Here is a 20,882-nt window from a genome sequence, read left to right on the forward strand (position 1 = left end):
GTCAAATGTTAATTCTTAGCCTAGAACGGCAAAGACTGAACAAATACCAAAATAAGTCATAAAACAGTAGACAGAGCTACGAAATACATTTTTATACTTATAGCCACGATCATCTGTATTCATGGATCTAGGCTGTGCAGTGGAAAGGAGCTTTCAAAACTCAGCTCCTACATTACTTCTTCTGGGAAGATTTCTTGTACCACCTCCTTCACGGCCGGCCTGGTACTTGGCTTTGGCCTCCTGCCCCTGCTTTCTTGGCACCTCAGCTGTATCCCTTCCCTCTCATAGTACTCTTCTGCACTTTGCTCAGATTGTTTTTTTTACTTCCCTGCATCCCTCACCAGCCTATGAACTAGTGAGGTAACATTCTATCAGTTTTACTATCCCCCCCAGCCTTGCCCACAGTTGGCACTCAATACATACTGGTTGAATGAATTCATTATAAAACAACGATAAAAGGGGCAGTGGGCATTTTGGAAATTGTTCAAAATTCAACATTTTCCATTTCTTCTTAATCAACTATATAAGGTCAGACAAAGCATCGGAACATATTCTTTCCTTTCTCTTACCCCAAGAATGAATTTTAGGGTGTTTACTTTGTTTCAGTAGCACGTCATTCAGGATTGTGCACACAGAAGGTATGCACCAAATGTCTGCTGAATGAAATGCAGCAACAATGGATACATAGGGTCACTGGGTCTGATTTTCTTGTGGTCACCACCCAAGCATGGCCAAACCATGCTGCAGTTTCACTGATGTTCATGACTTCAACACTCCCTCTAAAAGTCTGTCCATATTAATACTGCTTATATATCAGTTTATGTCTCTGAGCAGAATAAATACATCCTCACATCATTTGAGTCTTCTAAGCACGGGGTAGCACGCATGCAACAGGGTCATGTTCACACGAGCGACAAGATTCCCATGCCAAGAGCCTCCATGTATGCTTATGAGTTCAAGTACACAGTCTTATGGCATCTGCCCTTGATTCATTCTGGTTTTTAAAGGAATGGATCTAAAGAACAAAAGAAGACTTACACGGCTGGTGGCATTGTTTCCCTGATTTTTCTATATGCTAGTAAGAATGCATATGCTACTGTCTGTATAATTAAAGAAACAAAGAAAGCTGCAGGCTTCTACCAGAGGGTAACTGCTTCGGGGTGGGTGTTGGAGTGAGGGTGTAAGGTTACAGCGTATGAAAAAAACCATCAAATTTGGCCATCAAAGTTCCATTCCTCTTTGCACTATGAAACACCCTCTGGCTCAGAGCCAACCATGAAAAAACGATTTTATCCGCAAGCTGGAGAATGAGCAAATCATAAACAAAATTCATTTACATTTAGGCAATAGCCCTAATTTTGTGTGTGTGTGTGTGTGTGTGATCAGCATACTAACTGATTTTCAGAATGAAAAAAGGATAAGAATCAATAAATAATACAAAGCTCAATATTTCCAGAAGGTGCAAAGCCGAGAAGGGACCCTTTGTGATTTAGGGAGGAGAATGACAATTTAATGTTAAAAAAATTCCGTAAGAAACATTTGGAGCCATTTTCATTCGCTGTGACATCTATGAAAGCAAAAGTCTTTTAGGTTTTTGTTTTGTTTTGTTTTCAGTAGGGAAGAAACTAAAGGGAAAAAATTCTGAGGTCGTGTCAGGAAGTCACAGGATGATGCCACATCTTCTTGGGTGGTTGGGTGTTTTGGGAAGTGATTTCACTTGTGGGGTTGTCCTTATGAACTTTCACCTTCAGTGGGGAAAAAAACCCCACTGAGTTGTGTGTCAGGTTTAAGATACTCATCATGAAGAAACTTATTTCCTTTGGCAACTCCCAGATGAATGGAATTACAGATGTGACAAGCATTTTCTTGCTTCACACATGAATCAATGGGTTTGTACTCAACAAGTTCAAGGAAAACCCTTCTCTTCCAGGAAACTCAAGGCATAAGATAAAGACAGCCATTTGGAAATGCTCTGCAAATATGTCACAGGTGAATTAACACCAAGACAAAGAAATATGATCCAATGAATTCAATGATAATGAGGCCAGTAACCAAACACTTGCTATGTACTGCTCTGAAACCCCAAATCACATTAAAAGTCGTTGGCCGACAGGTTGTAATCATACAACTAGAAACCTTCAGAGATCATCTAATACTTGAACAATCGTGTCATTTTATGGATAAAAACTGAGATTTAGATTAAATGCCATATCAAAAGGAATCAGGGTCATGTCTGAATTCACAGTGCAACTAAATCACTTGATTCCAAATGAGTGCACATTCCACCTTGATTTCAATCAAGTGTTCATGGAGTAGGCAGCAGAGTTACTCTGAGAAAGTCCTATTTCATTAGATCATGGTTTCCCATCACTATAAGAGCAAGCTGACATTTGAGACCCAGGAAATGAGTGGTACATTGCCAGATGCATCTACACATGACCATGCATAACAGAAATCCATCACCCTGTGAAGAAAGTATGAAGGGCAGTGGTTTGTCTTCAATTCATGCAAATACATCATTTCTTCAGGCTATATTAAAGATTTAGCTTCATCACAATCCACAAGGGACTGGTACACCTATCCATTGCAGAATTCTAGTCACGGCCACGCGAAAAATAAAGTTATTTTATAATTACTGGCTCCCCTGCTTTACAGGAGAAATGTAAATGTAGAAGAGTGAATTAAATCAGCAGAGATTTCAACTCATCCAGGTTAAGGCAGGGCAACCCTAGGCTGCGGCCATCTGCAGGCTGCTTTCATACGTTATGAAACCTTGTAGATAGACCGGTGCAGGTGCTGAATGAGGTTTACACGCCCTTTCAGTTCCACGGTCAGCATCTGACACCAAGTCAACCCTCCCTAGACATTTTTCTATGTTGTAAGATACAGAATTCTGAAAAGTTTTAGAAATCACAGTCATTTTTTTCTGAGAAGGAGATTAGAATATGAAAGCCGAGGTGTCCAGACACATAGGCAAAACATTTATATCTGCACAGATACTAGTGGGAATCCAATTTTGTAAAATATATATATATATATATATATATATAATTTTTTCTCAATCACTTCTCATATTTCTAACCCTTGGCATTATTTTGCCTCTCATGATGTTGACATAGAAGTACCAAAAATGAGCTCCAGAGACATGTAAAAATTAACACAGGTGTCTTAGCTATTAATGTCATCCGGAAATCACAAGAGTGAAATATTTTATTTCACCTTGTAGCCTTTTCTTCTGGCAAAAAAGCCTCACTGTCTCAGTGCATATTTAAAGGATTGTATTTTATATAATCAGAAGGCTTTCAGAAAGAACAAGATGTAAAGGCATTTGATGAATAGATGTATTCTTTTGGAAGAGCAAAATCCCAATCTTTTAAATTAAAAAATATATCTTTTGTTTCTATTTTTAAAATATCTAAAACAACCACGTATCTCTCTTTAAAAGACCTATAACCCATAGGCAAGAATATTTTTGTTCACAGTTTTTTTTTTTTTAAACTATTTAGCACATAGCCTACATTAACACTGTCCTTAGTGACAGAGCCAAGCCAAGAATGTTTTAGCAAAACCCTGTGAATGAATATACTGCCTCCAGGGCAGTGATATTTCCTAATAACTTAATAGCTTCTAAAATAGCCTAGTCATCATTTTATGACTCATAGCAGGGGGGAGAGGTATCTGTTTTGGAAAAACAAGCTGAAAAAGAGTCACATCAATTTTACAAAGGCTCTGCTTAGAGAATCACAAGGATCGTTTGCTTTACAATGCAGGTTTGTAGAGTCTTTATTGTTGTTTAAACTCTTATGGTAACACACCAGCTTTTCTATGTTGATTCACTACAGCAAGGGTCTCTGGAAGATAGGACAGAATGGAAGATATTCCATCTCCGAGCCTATCACTCATAAGGACATTTATTTTACAGTGAAAAGTGAGATTGTTTTCACTGTGAGGGATGTGTAAACATTTAGACATGGAAGTGTTTCTAAACTAATATTTGAGGAAGATAGGAAATGCCAGGCAGAATGCCTTTCTGGCTGACTTCCATTCTAGGGAGATGGAGTGTGCTGAGTGGTGTCTGTGCAGGGCAGCAAGGATGAAGGCCAGCTGAGAAGTAGGGGCTCACCTGTATTCTCCAAAAGTGCCATCATCTTCCTTCATAGGCTGGATTTCAGGATCTGCATGGGCATCTTCCTTTTCTTTAACTAAAAAATTCCAAAATGACATTATTATCTATCAACCCTGTGTTTCCCGACTCAAAGTTTTTAAGAGTACACTTTTTGAGATACACAGCAGTGGCAAATAGTTCTATACACAGGAGATGTTATACAAGATGTAGGATGTGGGCTTGCACATGTTTTTCTCTTTTAGTTTCTTTGAGGTAACCTAGTAGAATGAACATTGTGTTAATATATGAAGTCGACTTCATGTAAGCATCTTACTCACCTGATAAAAGAATATGTTTCAGTTTCTAAGATTTCCCTCCTATTTTGCCAATCTATTTATTAACTATATTCATGAGTACAGATCATTTTTCTAAATCTATTCGTTTGTAGATTGTTTTTCCTTGACATCGTAGGGGAAATGGACAGGTAAAGAAAATATAAATTCTTTGGATCCGCTAAATTGAACAAAACATTAACCATATAGGGAAAGCAATGCTACACATCATGATATCAAGAGCCCGGAAAGCTTCATGTACCTTCCCCCTCTGCCTGATGATTCTGGGTGCAATTTCAGCACCTATGACTCATGTGAGGTCTACAGAAGCAGAGTCACTAAGATCTTCAGAGGACCAATAAATTTGCTTCCCCAAATGTCTTCCACTCCCTGGTAATGCATATCTTCCATTATATAAAAAGGGATCCACCAGAAAGTCCAAATGTATGGCTCGGGGAAGATACACTTGTTGCAACGTACATAATCACTCTCATGGTTTCTTCTTAGTTCAATGGATAATTAGGGAGTATTATAAGGCACTCTCAACCTTTCTTTCTTACCTGGATATTTACCACCTTTGTTTCTTCTGATGAAGCAAACGATCAGCAAAATTAAGATCAGGAGAGCAACAGCACACATTAGACCAATGAACCAGCCCTGAGTTGCTATATCCACCTGCCGGCTTGCCATTGCTGTAAAACAGGTCAACAGGGTCAGTGGGAACGGGCTAAAGGGGAGCTGAGAACTGTTGCAGTCTCTTGTGGTAAAAACTGCCACAGGATATGAGCTTTTATTTATTTTACACATGGCACCACATTGGAATCCGTCAATCAGGCGTTACATACTTTGAAAAATCTTCAATAATTAAAAAAAATTCAAATAAAGAAATCTGACTGCTAACACCATTCAATGCTAACAAAATCTGCTGAACATTGCATTCACAGCTATTTTCACTATATATTTTCAATGGACACATAGTCCCAAACCAGTTAAAAATTGACTGTTTACAAGATAAATTGTACATTAAGTACAATAATAAGAAAAGAAGACAATTTTAAACAGTACAGACTGTATACACCTAATGGAGTATTTTTCTTTCAAAGGAACCACTTTGGGAGGATAAACGATATTTATCATTGCAATGACGTTGCCATTTTTCAAATGTTTTGGAACTCTTCTCTTCACAAAGAAAACTTTCCACATATGAAACCAACCTTGTTATATTACGTAACATCTTGATTTGTACCCCAAATATTACTTATATTTGTTTGTCATCTCATTTGTTATTCGTCTCATTTACAAGAGTTGATTCTGAAGGATTTTTGGCAACTTCTGGCAAATCCAATTTACCCTCAAAGGGTTAATATTCAATATTGCTTAGGATCTACTCAAAAGACTTTGAAATAGATCTTGATCAGTGGTAACACTATTGGAATAAGTGGCCAGTTTAAAGAGAAAATACTCATTCATATGTATACATTGTCTTCATCTATTCTGTTTGAGTCAAATAATGTGAAGCCCCTTATTCAACCACTTACAGTATATAAATCTCCTAAGAAAAACACAGAATAATTAGCATTTCTGATATTACTCAAAGGTGTCAATCAGATGGGACAAAGTGCAGCATCAATGGCTATTCAGACAAGCCCATGAGAATTTGTTTAAATACATAGGTATGAATCTTTTTTTTTTAAAGGTCTTTATATTTTTCTCTTTTGACCATAATCAAGGTAAAAAGGATTTCTTCTTTTTAATTCATAAGAATGCCTATAGATGATTCTTTTAATTGGAATGAATTTCTTCTGAATATATCTAACATGGTTGGGTTAGGTCCATGTGATCTCTGGATGCAGAAATAGCATGGCTATGTTATCCCAGGTTCTGCTGTATGTCACAAAAATAGCATCATTGCCTTTTTTCTCTACACAAAGGACAGGGAGAAAAGTGAAACGCTTAAAATCAAGTGTGAAGAGGAATGTGAAAAATGTGTGGATGCGTGTTTAAGAAATAAAAAGAAGTGGACCTACATTATCGGGAATACAAATCAAATTCCAGTAGCCTTTTCCCCTTGGGCCTCCTTGGTTAGAGAGGTCTTGAGTTGTATCCTTACTAGATACAATGGAAGCACGAGTACAGGCAGGGCTGCCCTTCCATACATGGACCACAACCATCACCAGGAGGATGAAGATGAAGGTGATGATAATGAGAGATAACATTTTCAAACTTACTCTACACTAGATACTCTGCTGAGGGCAAAATCTCATTCAGTCTTCACAAAAATCCTTTGGGGTAAGCATTAGGAATAAACCCATGCTCAAAGAAGGTATAGAACCTGCCCGAGAGTCGGAGGTTGACTCAAGACTGCAGACACCAAAGAACATGGTACTAGCCTTTATACTCTACTGCTATAATGCATTCCTGAAAACATGTCCAGGCATCAAATCTGCAGAAGTCTTCACAAAGAATCAAATGTTATAGGGACATTCCATACGTTAAGTATTTTAAAAGTCCATCATTATAGACTCCTTGGCAACATATTTCTGTCAATTCACACGTGGTCTTGGACTGTGAACATCTTCAAAACTGAACCACAAGTCAACAGGTACAAGTCTACTGAGCACTTGACTGAAGTTAAAGAGTTCTTGTTTTTAATATGCTTAATGATTTAGACCATTATAATAAATAGCATCTGCATTTACATTTTTCATCTAATTAAATGCAACTGATAAGAGCAAAATGCAGTAAGATCAGCACAATCTTAGCACAGACATTGTCTTATAAAGATGGTGACCCAAAACTGAACTGCCTCCTGGCAGTCTGCTGCTATGCAAATGTGCAGAAGCAGAAATGTTTCTTTGACAGACTACCGTCCAAAATTCAAAATCAATTTGCCCCTATTTCACAGCCCCATTTACTTAAATTGGGAAGGCACAGTCTGTTAATAGCATATGTGTATGCATGTTCACACACACACACATGCAAGCGTGCCAAAAGCTGATATAAAACAAAAATTATGTAAGTGAAAATAGCTTCTATTCCCACCCATATAAGAAGGGATCTGAGGCCCAGAATGACTACAAGAAGCTTCAAGTCTTCCCAGGACACTCCAAAATCATCTTAACTACAGATGCACATACAAACCCAACTCATGACCACCACTGTGCATCACACGTGTGTGTTGGCATGCACACGTGTGCGTGTGTGTGTGCACGCGCGCACACACACCCACACACACTCTCTCTGTCTCTCTGAAGCCTGTGAGGCTTTTTCTTCCTGAATCTGAGTTTCAATGGGTGAGTATTAGTACTGGATAGGAGAGGGACAGAGGATTTTCACTTTATTTAAAACATGTGCAATAAAATTATATTCATGTATTCCTTGAATAATCCACAGAGCAAACACACTAAACAAACAGACACAAATAAAGAATATGAAAACAGAAAATAAGCTAAAGGGATGAAACTAACTTTGTTTCCTAGAAGTTAGTTTTAACAATAATTTGGTGCTTATCACATTGCTTGTTGTCTCATCTTAGTAGGTCTCTGAGGAAAACTTTCTTGAGTCCTCAGCACAAGAGAATAAACGTGGAAGAAACAGAGTAAGATAAACAGCTATTTCCAAAGACTCATTATGCATAAACATGTCCTATGCAAAGAGTTAAAATAGATATGTTTAGAAAGGGAAAACAATTACCTTGGCCAAAGTCTAGAGACAGGTGACCAAAAACACAAGCAAGCAAACAAACAAAAACCTCAAAAACTCCCGAAAATTGATGGGCCCATGAAAGCAAATCTTTAAATCCTTTGTGAAAAGGGAGAAGAGACAGTGACGAAGGAAAAGTAGGGAGAAGATGAGAAGAGGAGGTGGGGTCTTGACGGGAGTGGGGGTAAGAGGGCGGCACCATGATACCACCTCCAGTGTTGTCTGGTTTGTGTTTCAGTGTGTGCTATGTGAAAAAAAAATTTAGAAATAAACCTTAAGAATCCAAACTATCAGAGGCAGAGCCAGTGTCACAGTGATTCATGAAACAAGCACAGATGAAAGTTGAGTCGAAGTTCCCCAAATGGGCAGAGCTCAGACTTATGTATGCAGAGAATTAAAAAAATCAGACAGGATGGGCTGTGGGATGCGAGTCTTCACAGCTCAAAACACAGCTGGATGAGCGGAGAAGCAAGAGCAGCAGAAGTTAATGCTGTCAGCCAGGACAGAGCATGGAAACTGGGAGAACAAGGACTCCAGGAAAACCGTGTTTGCTCCCAGAGGCAATATGTTAATCAAAGTCACTAGGGTTTAATGGTGAGCTATTCCTTTTAGTAAATGGGTTACATTTATTCATACAAGGTGACAATCACTTGTCTTCTTTCTCCATGGCTAGCACACAAGAATAGCCCATCCACTAAATTGCTCCACTTTTTTTTTCTTATGGCCACACCTGCAGCATACGGAAGGTCATGGGACAGCTGAGCAGCAGCTGTGACTTACGCCACAGCTGTGGCAACTGAGACCCTTGAACCCACTATGCTGGGCTGGAGATCAAACCTATACCTCTGCAACAACCCGAGCTGCTGCAGTTGGATTCTTAACCCACTGGCCACAGTTTGAACTCTTATGGTTGCTCACCTTGACCTTACTTGCTCGCTACAGCTTGGAACTGCAGGTATGGAGACACCGAAAGCATTTTTTTTTTTTTTTTTTTCTGAAGGGTTTGCCTTTTGTCCTATAAAAGGACAGAACCAGGCCGCAACTAATTTTATGGGTGGAATCTCATTCTCGCTAGATCTCCAAGGTGGGTTTACACGGGAGCCATCAGGGGTCCAGAAGAGCTGGATAAATGTCCCAAGTGCTGAATGGGGTGGTCATTTTTGAGACAACCTGCTTCCCCCAGGGTGGGCCTCTGTACCCCTGCATGTGGGTGTAGGGGAGCCTCTCCTTAGCAGTGGAAGGTTGAGCTCTCCTGCGTTCTAGCTGGTGACAGAGCAGGCCCCCCACCCCCCATTACTGATCATTGTTGACAGGAGGTGTAGACGGGGAAGAACACTGCCTACTTCGCAGGATTGTTGTAAGGACTGAATGAGAAAAGCCAAGAAAACCATTCACCTAGTACAGATGAGAGCTGAATAAATGCTGGAGCTCTTCCTATTATGAGCATCCTAGCTATACACGGGCAGAAGATCTACTTGAGTTTTTAGTATTTTGAAATGAAGAGCTATCAATAATAACAAACACCTTGGCATACGAGCTATGAATGGATTTTCCTCCTTTAAGTTTAGCATGGCATTTTCCTGGATCTCTGTATACAAGTAGATATGAAAATCCAAGGAACAGAACAAAAAATTTTCCCCTAAATGTTATGATTTTAGCTCCTGACTATTTTAATCAGTTATTTTAATAGTACCTAGTTATTGAAGATTACCTTTGATTTCTTTCTCTTTTTTTGGCTGTACCTGTGGCATATGGAAATTCCTGTGCCAGGAATCAAACCCATGCCATATCAGTGACCTGAGCTACAGCAAGGACACATGAAGATCCTGCAACCGCTAGGCCACAGGGAACTCCGGTTTCTTTCTTTTTTAAAAAAACGCTCACAATGGTTTATTTTCCAAATTAGAAGAAATGATTTAAAAATCGTAATGTGGGAGTTCCCGTCGTGGCGCAGTGGTTAACGAATCCGACTAGGAACCATGAGGTTGCGGGTTCGATCCCTGCCCTTGCTCAGTGGGTTAACGATCCGGCGTTGCCGTGAGCTGTGGTGTAGGTTGCAGATGCGGCTCGGATCCCGCATTGCTGTGGCTCTGGCGTAGGCCGGTGGCTACAGCTCCGATTGGACCCCTAGCCTGGGAATCTCCATATGCCGCGGGAGCGGCCCAAGACCAAGAAATAGCAAAAAGACCAAAAAAAAAAAAAAATTAAAAAAAATAAATAAATAAAAATAAAAATCGTAATGTGGAGGTAATGAAAGACACAAAAAATACATTTTTGCCTATGAGTTCTACAGGAAAGGCAACATTTCCTCGATAATGCATGAAGTGACTGAACATGGTTTTATGAATCACCAAATAAACATGTACCATACAACCCTTATTTAAACTGAAGCAAGCAGGAATTGTTTTCCATCTTGTGAATAAACATGAATATTCTTACATCTGACAAGGACATTTTTCTTTATTTTAGAAACTTTACTGTCCTTATGTATTTTGATAATGTTCAAATAAAATACACACAGGCAGTCAAATATGGTGTGATAATGAAATATAGGAATCGAACAATTTCTTGTTCTCTATATATTTAATATTCTTTGTATCACTTGTCTAACCTAACTCTCGGGTTCTGCTGGGTTACAGTCCATTTTGACATAAAAAAAATTGTGACTCTATATCAGTGGGTTATTTCAGCTTCCAAAGCATGTCAAAAATTCCGTTCTAACTCTGGGGGAATGTGAAAAACTGAGTTACCTAAATCATGTGCGTTAAGAATCGTATTTACCTTGGTTTTTGGAATGGTTTTGGCAATAATTAGAGGACAATTTACTCAATTCTGTAATTCATTTGATATAAAGAACCAAAGAAAAGAAAAAACCCAACTCCCCACCCAACTGGGTCCCAGAGAAAGACAGTCATGGGCCTACCCCCAACACAGACAGCTTCACCAGCCCCGGCTCCAACCAGGGCTCAAAGTGGCTTCACCTCTGCCCGGGAGCCAGAACTGGCTTGGTACGCGCCTCACCTGGGCCTGTCTCAAACACATCCTCTGAACTCACAAAACCAGAGTCCCCCTCAGCACCAACTCGAACTTTGTATGCTGTTCCTGGCATTAGCCCCTTTAACCCAAAGAAGCTCCGAGAACCATTTACAATTTCTTTCCTCCATTCTTCTTTGCCTATGGAAATTTTGCAAAAAACAACAAATTTGAATATTTTAAGGGAATGGAAGTCACTTAACACTTCGAGACAGGAAAATATATGCTAAATACAAAATCTAGGATACTTGTTTGTCATTTTAGATGATTATAAATCGAGTCATGTCAAATAAATCAATGAAAACTGAGAACTACATGAAAACGTCCTCAAAGAAAAATCGGTCAGATATCAGATGGCATTTTAACTGCGTATATTCCTATTGGATTAAACCTTTAATACAAAGGAAGTTTCCTATCTGCACCTTGCCTTCTGAAACTATTGAGTTTCTCTGATGATATTTATAAAAAGAATGTATATACATTAAATAGCTTAATCAAACTATGGAAATAGCTCTTTTGTACGATTCACAGGATGTATCTTTCGGTAAACTTAAATGCCTTCAAATGTATCCAAGTTACAGATTCAACCTTTTCCAAGTACTGATTTTTCTAAAGCAATAGTTGTTTTTAAAAATATTTATTTGCACGATAAAGACCTGAACAGAAATCTGGACTCCATTCAACATTTTGTCAAAAACATTCATGGGCCCCCCAGCCTGTTATATTTATTATCTACTGCATTAAGGAGGGGGCACTGGATTTTCCCAAACTGCTGAAAATTCAAGCTTCCCCATCTCCAGGAAGATGTGGCCAGGATGTGAGTAAATTGTCTGACTTGGGAGTCCATTAAACATTGAAATATAAGGGTTGCTTCTCCCCAGTGTTAATTTTCCACAATTTCTAATAAAATTCTGTTGGTTAGCATGGGCACAACGACTACGTGCAAGTCAGTTAAATTTCTGATACTTTAAGGTCCAATGTGAACAAACTTTTTCTTCTTCCCTACTTGTATTTACAAATATACTGACTCATTATTACTCTTGTTGACATGTTGTGGGTAAAGGACAGTTTTAAGTATGACCATCAGAAAATAATACAGGCAGTGGCACAGAAGAGGTCCCTTGTACTAAAGGACATGAACCAAAGAGATTCCTAGTAACATATAAAATATATATAGGTTGATGGTTCACTCATTTTTTTTCAGATACATCTGCTTCATTGATTTGGATCAAGTTCTTTTTCAAGGTGATCCATGGTACATCCCCCAAATGTTCTCAATTTCTTAAAATGTAGCCCTCAATTAAAAACCGGGTAATGAAATTGTTTCTTACTGCCAGCTACACCATATTCAACATAAAAGGTCCCATGCTCTGGTCCCTCATATTCCCAACTGATGTTGGCTGAGATCTCAGCAGCTGCAGTAGTAAGTTTGCTGATCCTGGGACTGACTGCTTGAAGTAAATATACAACAGAAAAAACAGACAGACAGTCAAAGGGCAAAACCATACACACAAAATTTAAAATAAGGTTAACTCTGCTGGAATTGTAATAAAATGAAATTAGAATTGACTGTTGAAATTCTACAATGTAGGGTTTGCTTCTACTTCACTTTTGTTGCCGAAGGCTTTTCATTTAGGAAACTATAGCATTAGGAAATAAATGAAGAATTAGAAATAATGATGCACATTATTAAAATGTGTGAGTTCTGTTATGTGGGCACTGAACAAGGTAAATCATTGGCCATGAGAGATGGTCCCAGGAGAATGGCATATGTACACCAAGGTACACAGGGTGACTGACCAACAGGGACCTGCTGTACAGCACAGGGAACTCTAGCCAATATTCTGTGATAATCTATGTGGGAAAAGAGTCTGAAAGAGAATGGATGTGTGTACATGTATAACTGAATCACTTTGTTGTACAGAAGTTATCATAACCTCATCCATCAGCTATACTTCAATGAAACTTCAAAAATGAGAAAAAAGGAGTTCCTGTTGTGGCTCAGCGGGTTAAGAACCCAACCAAAACCCATAAGGATGTGAGTTTGATATGTGGCCTTGCTTGGTGGGTTAAGGATCTGGCATTGCCACAGAGGTAACTCGGATCTACTGTTGTTATGGCTGTGATGTAGGCTGGCAGCAGCACCTCCAATTCAACCCCTAGCTTGGGAATTTCCATGTGCTGCAGGTTCAGCCCTAAAAAGGAAAAAAAAAAAAAAAAAGACAGCCCCAGGAAACATCACAGAGTCTCCATTTACTGATGTACATGTGGGAGGGGGTGCTGCTTAGTGTGGGTCAGAGGTCACAGATTTCAGGGACCGCAAGGCAAAAGGAATACTAGTCGCTGCTTTTCAATGATTTTTATCATCTCAGTGTAGGTCTTCAAGGAATTTGTGCTGGGATGAGAAAAGATGCTCCTTAGAATAGTGGCTTTTGCTTCGAGCCATGAATTTCTGTAAGAATCTGTCTCTGGGGTGTTCAGGGACCACAGGCAGGGAACACCTGCTTTGGAGAAGACGGGACAGTTAGGGTACACTAGAAGAGAAGCTGCAAAAACACTCCCAGTACTCTTTATCAGAAGGTAAGCACCAAGAAATAAAAGGAATAAGAACTATTTCCGTGGACACACCCCAGAGAGCAAGAGGATCGGACATGCTGAGTGCTCATTACACATCATGTCCTAGAAAATCAGGGTGCCACTTAAACAGCTTCCTAAAACACCAAGGAATGGAGCCTACATGATGCTAGATGTTTGTTACCCAGTAAGGACATCTATAGTCATTAAAAGATGTTACTTGGTCACCTGAGCCTGGAAATTCTATCAGCCTTACCTCAACAGCCTAAAGGAAAAAGGACATATTTACAGTTAATGTTAACTTGGGTAGTTAAACAATGGTAAGATCAAACTGTCATCTCAGGGAAAACATCTCAGCATAGTCAATCAGAAAACATGACAGGCTTACTCAGACTCTAAAATGAAATTCCAAACTATGTCATATAAGTTAGATGCCAAAGGCCACTACTGGAACAAATTCAACCAAATAGCATTTCTTAGGATCAAAAAGGGAAGGATGTTAAAGAAATTAAATAATGCATTTGACCTCTGAGATCTAATTCACCATCGCATGTACACTGCGTGCCTCTCTGTGCTAATGGTTGGAAAGAGCAAAGCAAAACTTATTATTGAAATACAGAGTCCTTCTGCGGGCCTAATTGATTTCAGTTGTCTAAGGTTTTCCTCTTAAAGCTTAAAGATCTTAAAGCTTAAAGATCTTAAAGCTTAAAGATCAGGATGAAAATCCAATCAATCACAGAGACACATATACAGCAGTACTAATGAACATGTGTGTAAAACATCAGGGGTAAGGAACCCAGGCAAAACATTACATTTCTTTACAAATTTTGGGATTTATCACAGCATTGCGAATCAACTACACTTCAATAAAACTTTGAAAAACGAAAAAAAACTGGAGTCTTGGAACCAAAGAATTCAGTCTTGGTGAAGACAGGGAAGATGTTTCAAGGCAGACCTGTAGCTTCCAAAAGAGGAGCATTTAGCTTCTTCGTAAAGATAGCAGAATGTCTTAAGGTGATGCTGTTTGGCCCCTTTTAGCCTGGAGAATTCTAATATTCCTTGCTTTTACTCCCCACTCATGCACTTAGTGAACTATTAACCCTCACTGAGCACCTATAAGTTGCCTAGCAACGTTTCCTGGGTTGTGCTAGCATCGTTTCTCCTCTGGCTTTTTTTTTTTTTTTTTTTGTCTTTTGTTCTTTTAGGGCTGCACCCAGGGCATATGGAGGTTCCCAGGCTAGGGGTCAAATTGGAGCTGTAGCGGCCTGCCTACACCACAGCCACAGCAATGCCAGATCAGAGCCTCGTCTGTGACCTACGCTACAGCTCCTGGCAACGTTGGATCCTTAACCCACTGAGCAAGGTCAGGGTTCAAACCTGCAACCTCATAGTTCCTAGCTGGATTTGTTTCCACTGCGCCACGACGGGAATGCTTCCTCTGGCTTTCTTGACAGTGGATCTCAACTCTCTCTCCCTACTGTCTTTCTTTGCAGATCCTACCAGAGTGGTTACCTATGTTTTAGCTTCCTGACTGCATGTCCGATCCTGTCACTTCCCTGTTTAAAATGTGGATGGCTTATCTGTGCCTGCAGGTGGACTGCTGGGTTTAAGTCAAACATCCTGTGGTTTTCAAACCCTGTGCCTTTGCTTGGGCCCCTACCAAGAATTTACCACACCCCCAGCCCCCGACTCATCTGCCAAGACTCCATCTGTCCTTCGAGGCCCAGTTCAACATTACTTTCCTTGTGGAGTTTTTCCTGATTCTGTTTGGCAACGTAAATGGTTCACTCCTCTAAGCTCCAGTAACATTTTCTTCAAATTACATCTGTTTTCACTCTGTTTTATGGTATTGCCTTAGCTGCCAGACTGTAAGCATATCAAGGGCAGAGCTGGCTTTACTGTTTCACCACAGAGCGCCCTAAAAAAGCCTGGTGCTCTCTTCCCCCTTTTTACAGTTGCACCAGTGGCATATGGAAGGCGAATCACAGCTGCAGCTGCCAGTCTATGCCACAGCCACGGCAACCCCAGATCTGAGCTGCATCTGCAACTTACGTTTGCGGCAGGGCTGGGTTCTTAACTCACTGAGCGAGGCCAGGGATGGAAGCTGCATCCTCATGGACACTATGTTAATCCTCCGAGCCACAGCAAGAACTCCAAGAGTTTTGCTTTTTATGTGCCAGATAGACATCAGTTGTTGAACTGACTGAATTTTCTATATAGTTGTGTGTGTGTGTGTGTGTGTGTGTGTGTGTGTGTGTGGTTTGGTTCAGGCCAAATAAAGTTGTGAATTTTAAACTTAATTTTTACCGATTGGCCTTGTTTTTGGACCCAATTGCTAGCCGCAGTACGGACTCTGGTAACATGATATGGGGAAGAGTCTGACCACAAAGAGGCTCCATCCCCAGCCCCTAAGTGCCCTCCTCTGCTCTGTCCTAACTGGTTGACCACAGTGGGCTGCTAATTAGGTCAAGAACTGGGTTCCATTCCTGACCTGCCAGGTAGTTTCTCCGTCTTCTTGCACCCTAAAGAGTCACCTCACAAAAGGGCTCTGGTGATTGGAACCAAGGTGAGAAAGTAGCTAAGAATCCACAGATAAAGCAGGGGCCAACCATCAGCAGTAGTGGGGCCACAAGTCAAGTTCATGATCCGTGGGTTTTCGGTGCATTTCTATAGATGCCTTCACTGGTTTGTTTCCTAGAACTTCAGATGCCGAAACTATTTAAAGGGACATGGCAGCTGAACAAAAGCAGACAAACAACTACAGTTCATATACAGATACTGGGTGTTTTGAAGAAAGATACAGACCAAAATAAGTGATTCCTGAAAATCTCAAGTACCCATTTCCAGCTCCAAGTGAGGAGCATGGGAAGGAGAAGGGCTAGTGGGGCATAATACAGCTAACTGAACTAGCCTGGCTTCTACTTCATGGTTTAGATAATCCCTTCGTAATTGCATATTTGAAAGTGTGGGTTTCATTAACCGCTCTTAAAATCTGTAAGAAAATTTAACAGTGTAAACTCAGATCCCTCTCTTTTCCCCTCTTTGTTCAGAAGTGAATGAAAATCTAGAGGCGGATGTCTTCTCTCAATGGTTCATCTCTTGTTTATTCCCTTTCATGATGCTTTAAAATAAAATATAAAAGATATATAAAAATAATAACATTTGGAAGCATCGTGGCAAACTTTCCTTTTTCGTCTCTCTCAGAGAGTCTCTAAGCTCCACATAGAGAGGGAAAACAGAAGAAGAGAGACTTCATTCCTGGACTGAAAAAAGAAATCTCTTAAGGATGGAAAACCCAGGGAAATAAATTATTCTTGAGTAGTTCAAAGTTTCATCACGGGAAAATATCATTTTATGCAAAGCAAGGTTTAACGATGGGTGCACTTTTAAAGAGAAACAATAGAGAAAATGAGGTTAGATTGACCTTTTTTTTTTTTTTAATTAAACACCATTTCTTTTCTTATCTGAATTCCACCAGATTGCAACACTGGGGGCTTCATGAACCTTCTGAGACCCTATTTTTGCTGGTCTCTCTAATCATAAGTAATTCACATTTCAATGTAGTAACATCAAATGGTAAAACCTAAACTCTTTTAATTAAGATTTCTTTTAGCTAGTTTTAATTCATTGAAAACAGTGGGAGATATTTTTTCCAGTGGCATGTGTGTTCTATTCCAATATGACAAGTCAATGGAAAACACAAATAGCCCTGCCGCAGCTCAATTACTCAGCTACTACCTCTAGTCAGTGACACGGCCACTGCACAGGCAAAGAGCCAGGCTTTCTCTGGAATGCTACCATGAAAGGTTATGAGGGGAACACAGCAATAAATTATGTGTAAAACAACCAAGGCTTTTAATGGCTATCTAAGCACCTCTGGAAAGAAGCATACATATAAAAGAGAGATTTTCATTCCTCCACAATTTTGTGAAAATTTTGAATTTTTACAACTTGGTTCTTTCAAGTCTAAAAACACCTATAAAATGTTATTAAGAGGACTGAGGAGTTCCCGTCATGGTGCAGTGGAAACGAATCTGACTAGGAACCATGAGGTTTCAGGTTCAATCCCTGGCCTCACTCAGTGGGTTAAGGATTTGGCATTGTTGTGAGCTGTGGTGTAGGTCACAGATGCGGCTCAGATCTGGCATTGCTGTGGCTGTGGTGTAGGCCAGTGGCTACAGCTCGGATTACACCCCTAGCCTGGGAACCTCCATATGCCATGGGCGTGGCCCTAAAAAGACAAAAGAACAAAAAAACAAAAAACAAAAAACAAAAACAAAAAAAAAAGAGGACTGAAAATGGTTACAGTTCTAATGCAGTCATTCTCAAATCTACCTGATCTACATTCTGTAATTCACAAGAGCCTCTGAATATAACATTTGCAAGAAAAAAGAAGCTATGGATCAGGCATAAGCTCACAAGATTTGAACAATTTATGGCAAAGCACTTATTTCTTTTGGTCGACTTTTCCTTCATTCCTATTTGTACTTATTTAGTCTGTCAAAGCCCAAGAAAACCCCTGCCAGGGGTGCTTTCCATGAGAACAGCGCCCTGGGGGGCAGGGTAGCCTCCACTGCTACCTAAAAATGGCATCTACTAACCGCCAAGGGTCAAAGCTTGGGGGAAACCTTTGGTGGAAACCATACCGTGATTCTTTCAAGCACCATTCTCCCCAAACCAACCTTCCTCCCCAAGAGGGCTGTGAGCAAGAAAGGAGAAAACAAGTAATTCACTGTGATGGTCAGCCACTCCTCAGGAGCAGGGGACCTGAGCAGTTTGGTGAAGACAAAGATGGAATAATGCAACTGAGCAGAGCATGTGGGCTGCCTGCAGACTTGCTCAGAGAGGGTCCCACTGGGAAGACCTTCCATCCCAGGCTCAGCCAAAAAGCCCAGTGGGCAGTGTAGTGTGATGCCAGCAACGTGTACACTATGTCTACCGGGAGTACAGCTGAAGCAGATCAGAACCGGAAGCTTGGGTGATCCGACTTCTTAAGGCTGTTTTCATTACAGGACTGGTATTTCTGAACCCTTCATAGACAGCATGGCCATCCAGAAGACCTGGGCCAAAGCCGCAGTTTGGGTCCTGTCCATTCCAGCCATAGTCCTGTCATTAAAAGCCAAGATTAGGATGGGTGCCAAGCGTAAGTCTTGAGACAAGGTTTTAGGAGAATTCAATGGGTGGCTTTCTCCTGGTAGAAAAGACCAGGCATGAATTTCAAAGCCAAGATCTTCCAGGAGCTGAACTTTCTTTTGGTGTTTCAAAGCTTATTTTACATTCTCTTTTAACCCATGCTGCACTTCCCCATGTTTAACATTGCAAATTTCACACAGGTAGAAAGTCATGCAGATGAATTATTTTACCTTTGCCTGCACCTACATCAGGTGGAAGAATACCAGCTTTAATGAAGGGAAACAGAAACAGGACACTATATAGTTAGATGTAACACACCCATGAACACATACAGCTATATAAAAAAACACTTCTTCCAATGCTAAAGCATGCAAGAAGAATGGAGCGTCCCATATCAGGTATAGAGGACAAAGGTGTAGGTGTCCCCAGACTCATCAGGAATCAAATCCCCACACTATTTTAAGTGCATTATTTGTACTTGCCTATTATGTAAGAAGGCTTAGGACATTTCAGACCAATTTTGGGGTAGAAATGTCAATTTCTTACGCTATGGGAGATACATAAATAATCCTCAAGCAAGGCTACAATTTAGAGACATGCAACACCAGGAAATCTTTTATAATATTTTTGATCATTTTCATTGAATCTGAAGTTTTGCAAAATAATTAAGTTATGAAAGGAAGTGTTGATGCCTTTCCTAAATACTTTAATGAGGCTCTTTTGCTTTCTCTGTACCAGATGGTATATCAAAATATGAAGTCCCATGCTCTAACACAAAATAAATGCATATTTAATAACTTTCTATTTTCTTGCTCAAAAACCTAAATCAATATGTAGACTAGCAAATTATTTTCTGGTGAATCAAGACCAGAAATATAATTACATATTTTATTTGTGTATTGATATGCATATCTATGTGTGCATATACGCGTGTATTACACACGTGTACACATATGTGTATTTGTATATATGTAAAATTGTATATAGGAGAAATATTGCCTGGAACTTTGAATTTAAGTGTGGCAAAATACTGTAATTTCTTAGTCTCATCTCAAGATTTTAATATAAGTTTTTAATAAAAGTATAAACAATAATTTAAGATTAATAAAAATTAATAAAAAATTTCATATGGACTTGACAAAACAAATCATTATTCCCGTATGAAGTAAATCATTGCTTTTATATATATCAGAATGAGGCATAACAAATAAGTGTTTTTATTAATTGGCTAAGGTAGATATTTCACAGTAAGAAGGAAAAAGAAAGCAAAAACTTAAAGATTTCTGTCTTGAGATACTTATAGGGATTTTATACATACCCATCTTACCTTCATCCACAGTTGTTACTGCTTCCTCTGTTATTTGACTTCCTGATCCTGCTGCTGTTTGTGCATAGAAATAAAACTTATACCGAGTGCTGAAATTTAAATTTTTTAACGTCCAGCGGGTCTTGTTGGCAGGAATTTTTAAATCTATCAGAGGACCTAATTCATGTGTGCTGTTAACTGTTGACAAGAATACAAATAAGATAAGATAAGATAAAATAAAATAAAATAAATGAACCAACCAAGTCCAACAAAAACAAACATTCTGATTCAGAGAACAGAGCAATGGTCTCTGAAAGGAAAGGTATGGGGGGGCAAAATGGGTAAAAAGGGGTTAACTATATGGTGACAAATGGCAACTAAACTTTTGGTGGCAAGTACACTGCAGGGTATACAGAATTCCAAAGAGAGTATCGTACCCATGAAACTTACATAATGTGATAAACCAATGCTACTTCCATTAAAAAAAAAAAACAAAAAGTGTGTTCCCCATTAATTGCTGTAGGAATATTACCATAAATAAAGGTGAAACCTGAATTACACTGGCTTGTGTAATCCTCCTCTTTGCCAGACATAATCAATAACCTGACATAGTCCGACAATACGCTGTACCAAGGGGAAACACATTCTGCATTGGCTACTAAGCTAGGAGAATTTTAGAGTTGAATCGCAATAGCAT

The 20,882-nt window shown here is 39.5% G+C and overlaps 1 protein-coding gene across 43 annotated transcripts in view; it reads right to left on the reverse strand.

Annotated features, from left to right (window-relative positions):
* The window catches only part of NRCAM (neuronal cell adhesion molecule), a 319,153-nt gene that overhangs the window by 9,193 nt on the left and 289,078 nt on the right, over positions 1-20,882 (reverse strand). For 17 of the 43 annotated variants that reach the window (XM_021063526.1, XM_021063524.1, XM_021063546.1 and 14 more), the window contains 4 exons: positions 20,198-20,383; positions 19,110-19,145; positions 4,998-5,129; positions 4,124-4,202 (listed from right to left, as the gene is read on the reverse strand). In XM_021063526.1, coding sequence (XP_020919185.1) covers positions 4,124-4,202; positions 4,998-5,129; positions 19,110-19,145; positions 20,198-20,383 — 433 coding nt within the window. Of the gene's footprint in view, positions 1-4,123; positions 4,203-4,997; positions 5,130-11,160; positions 11,314-12,503; positions 12,630-19,109; positions 19,146-20,197; positions 20,384-20,882 lie in introns of all 43 variants that reach the window. The other 26 variants (XM_021063566.1, XM_021063563.1, XM_021063559.1 and 23 more) reach the window with 6 other exon arrangements.

The sequence above is a fragment of the Sus scrofa genome, chromosome 9 (genome assembly GCF_000003025.6).
Source record: "Sus scrofa isolate TJ Tabasco breed Duroc chromosome 9, Sscrofa11.1, whole genome shotgun sequence".
In the NCBI taxonomy this organism is placed as follows: Eukaryota; Metazoa; Chordata; class Mammalia; order Artiodactyla; family Suidae; genus Sus; species Sus scrofa.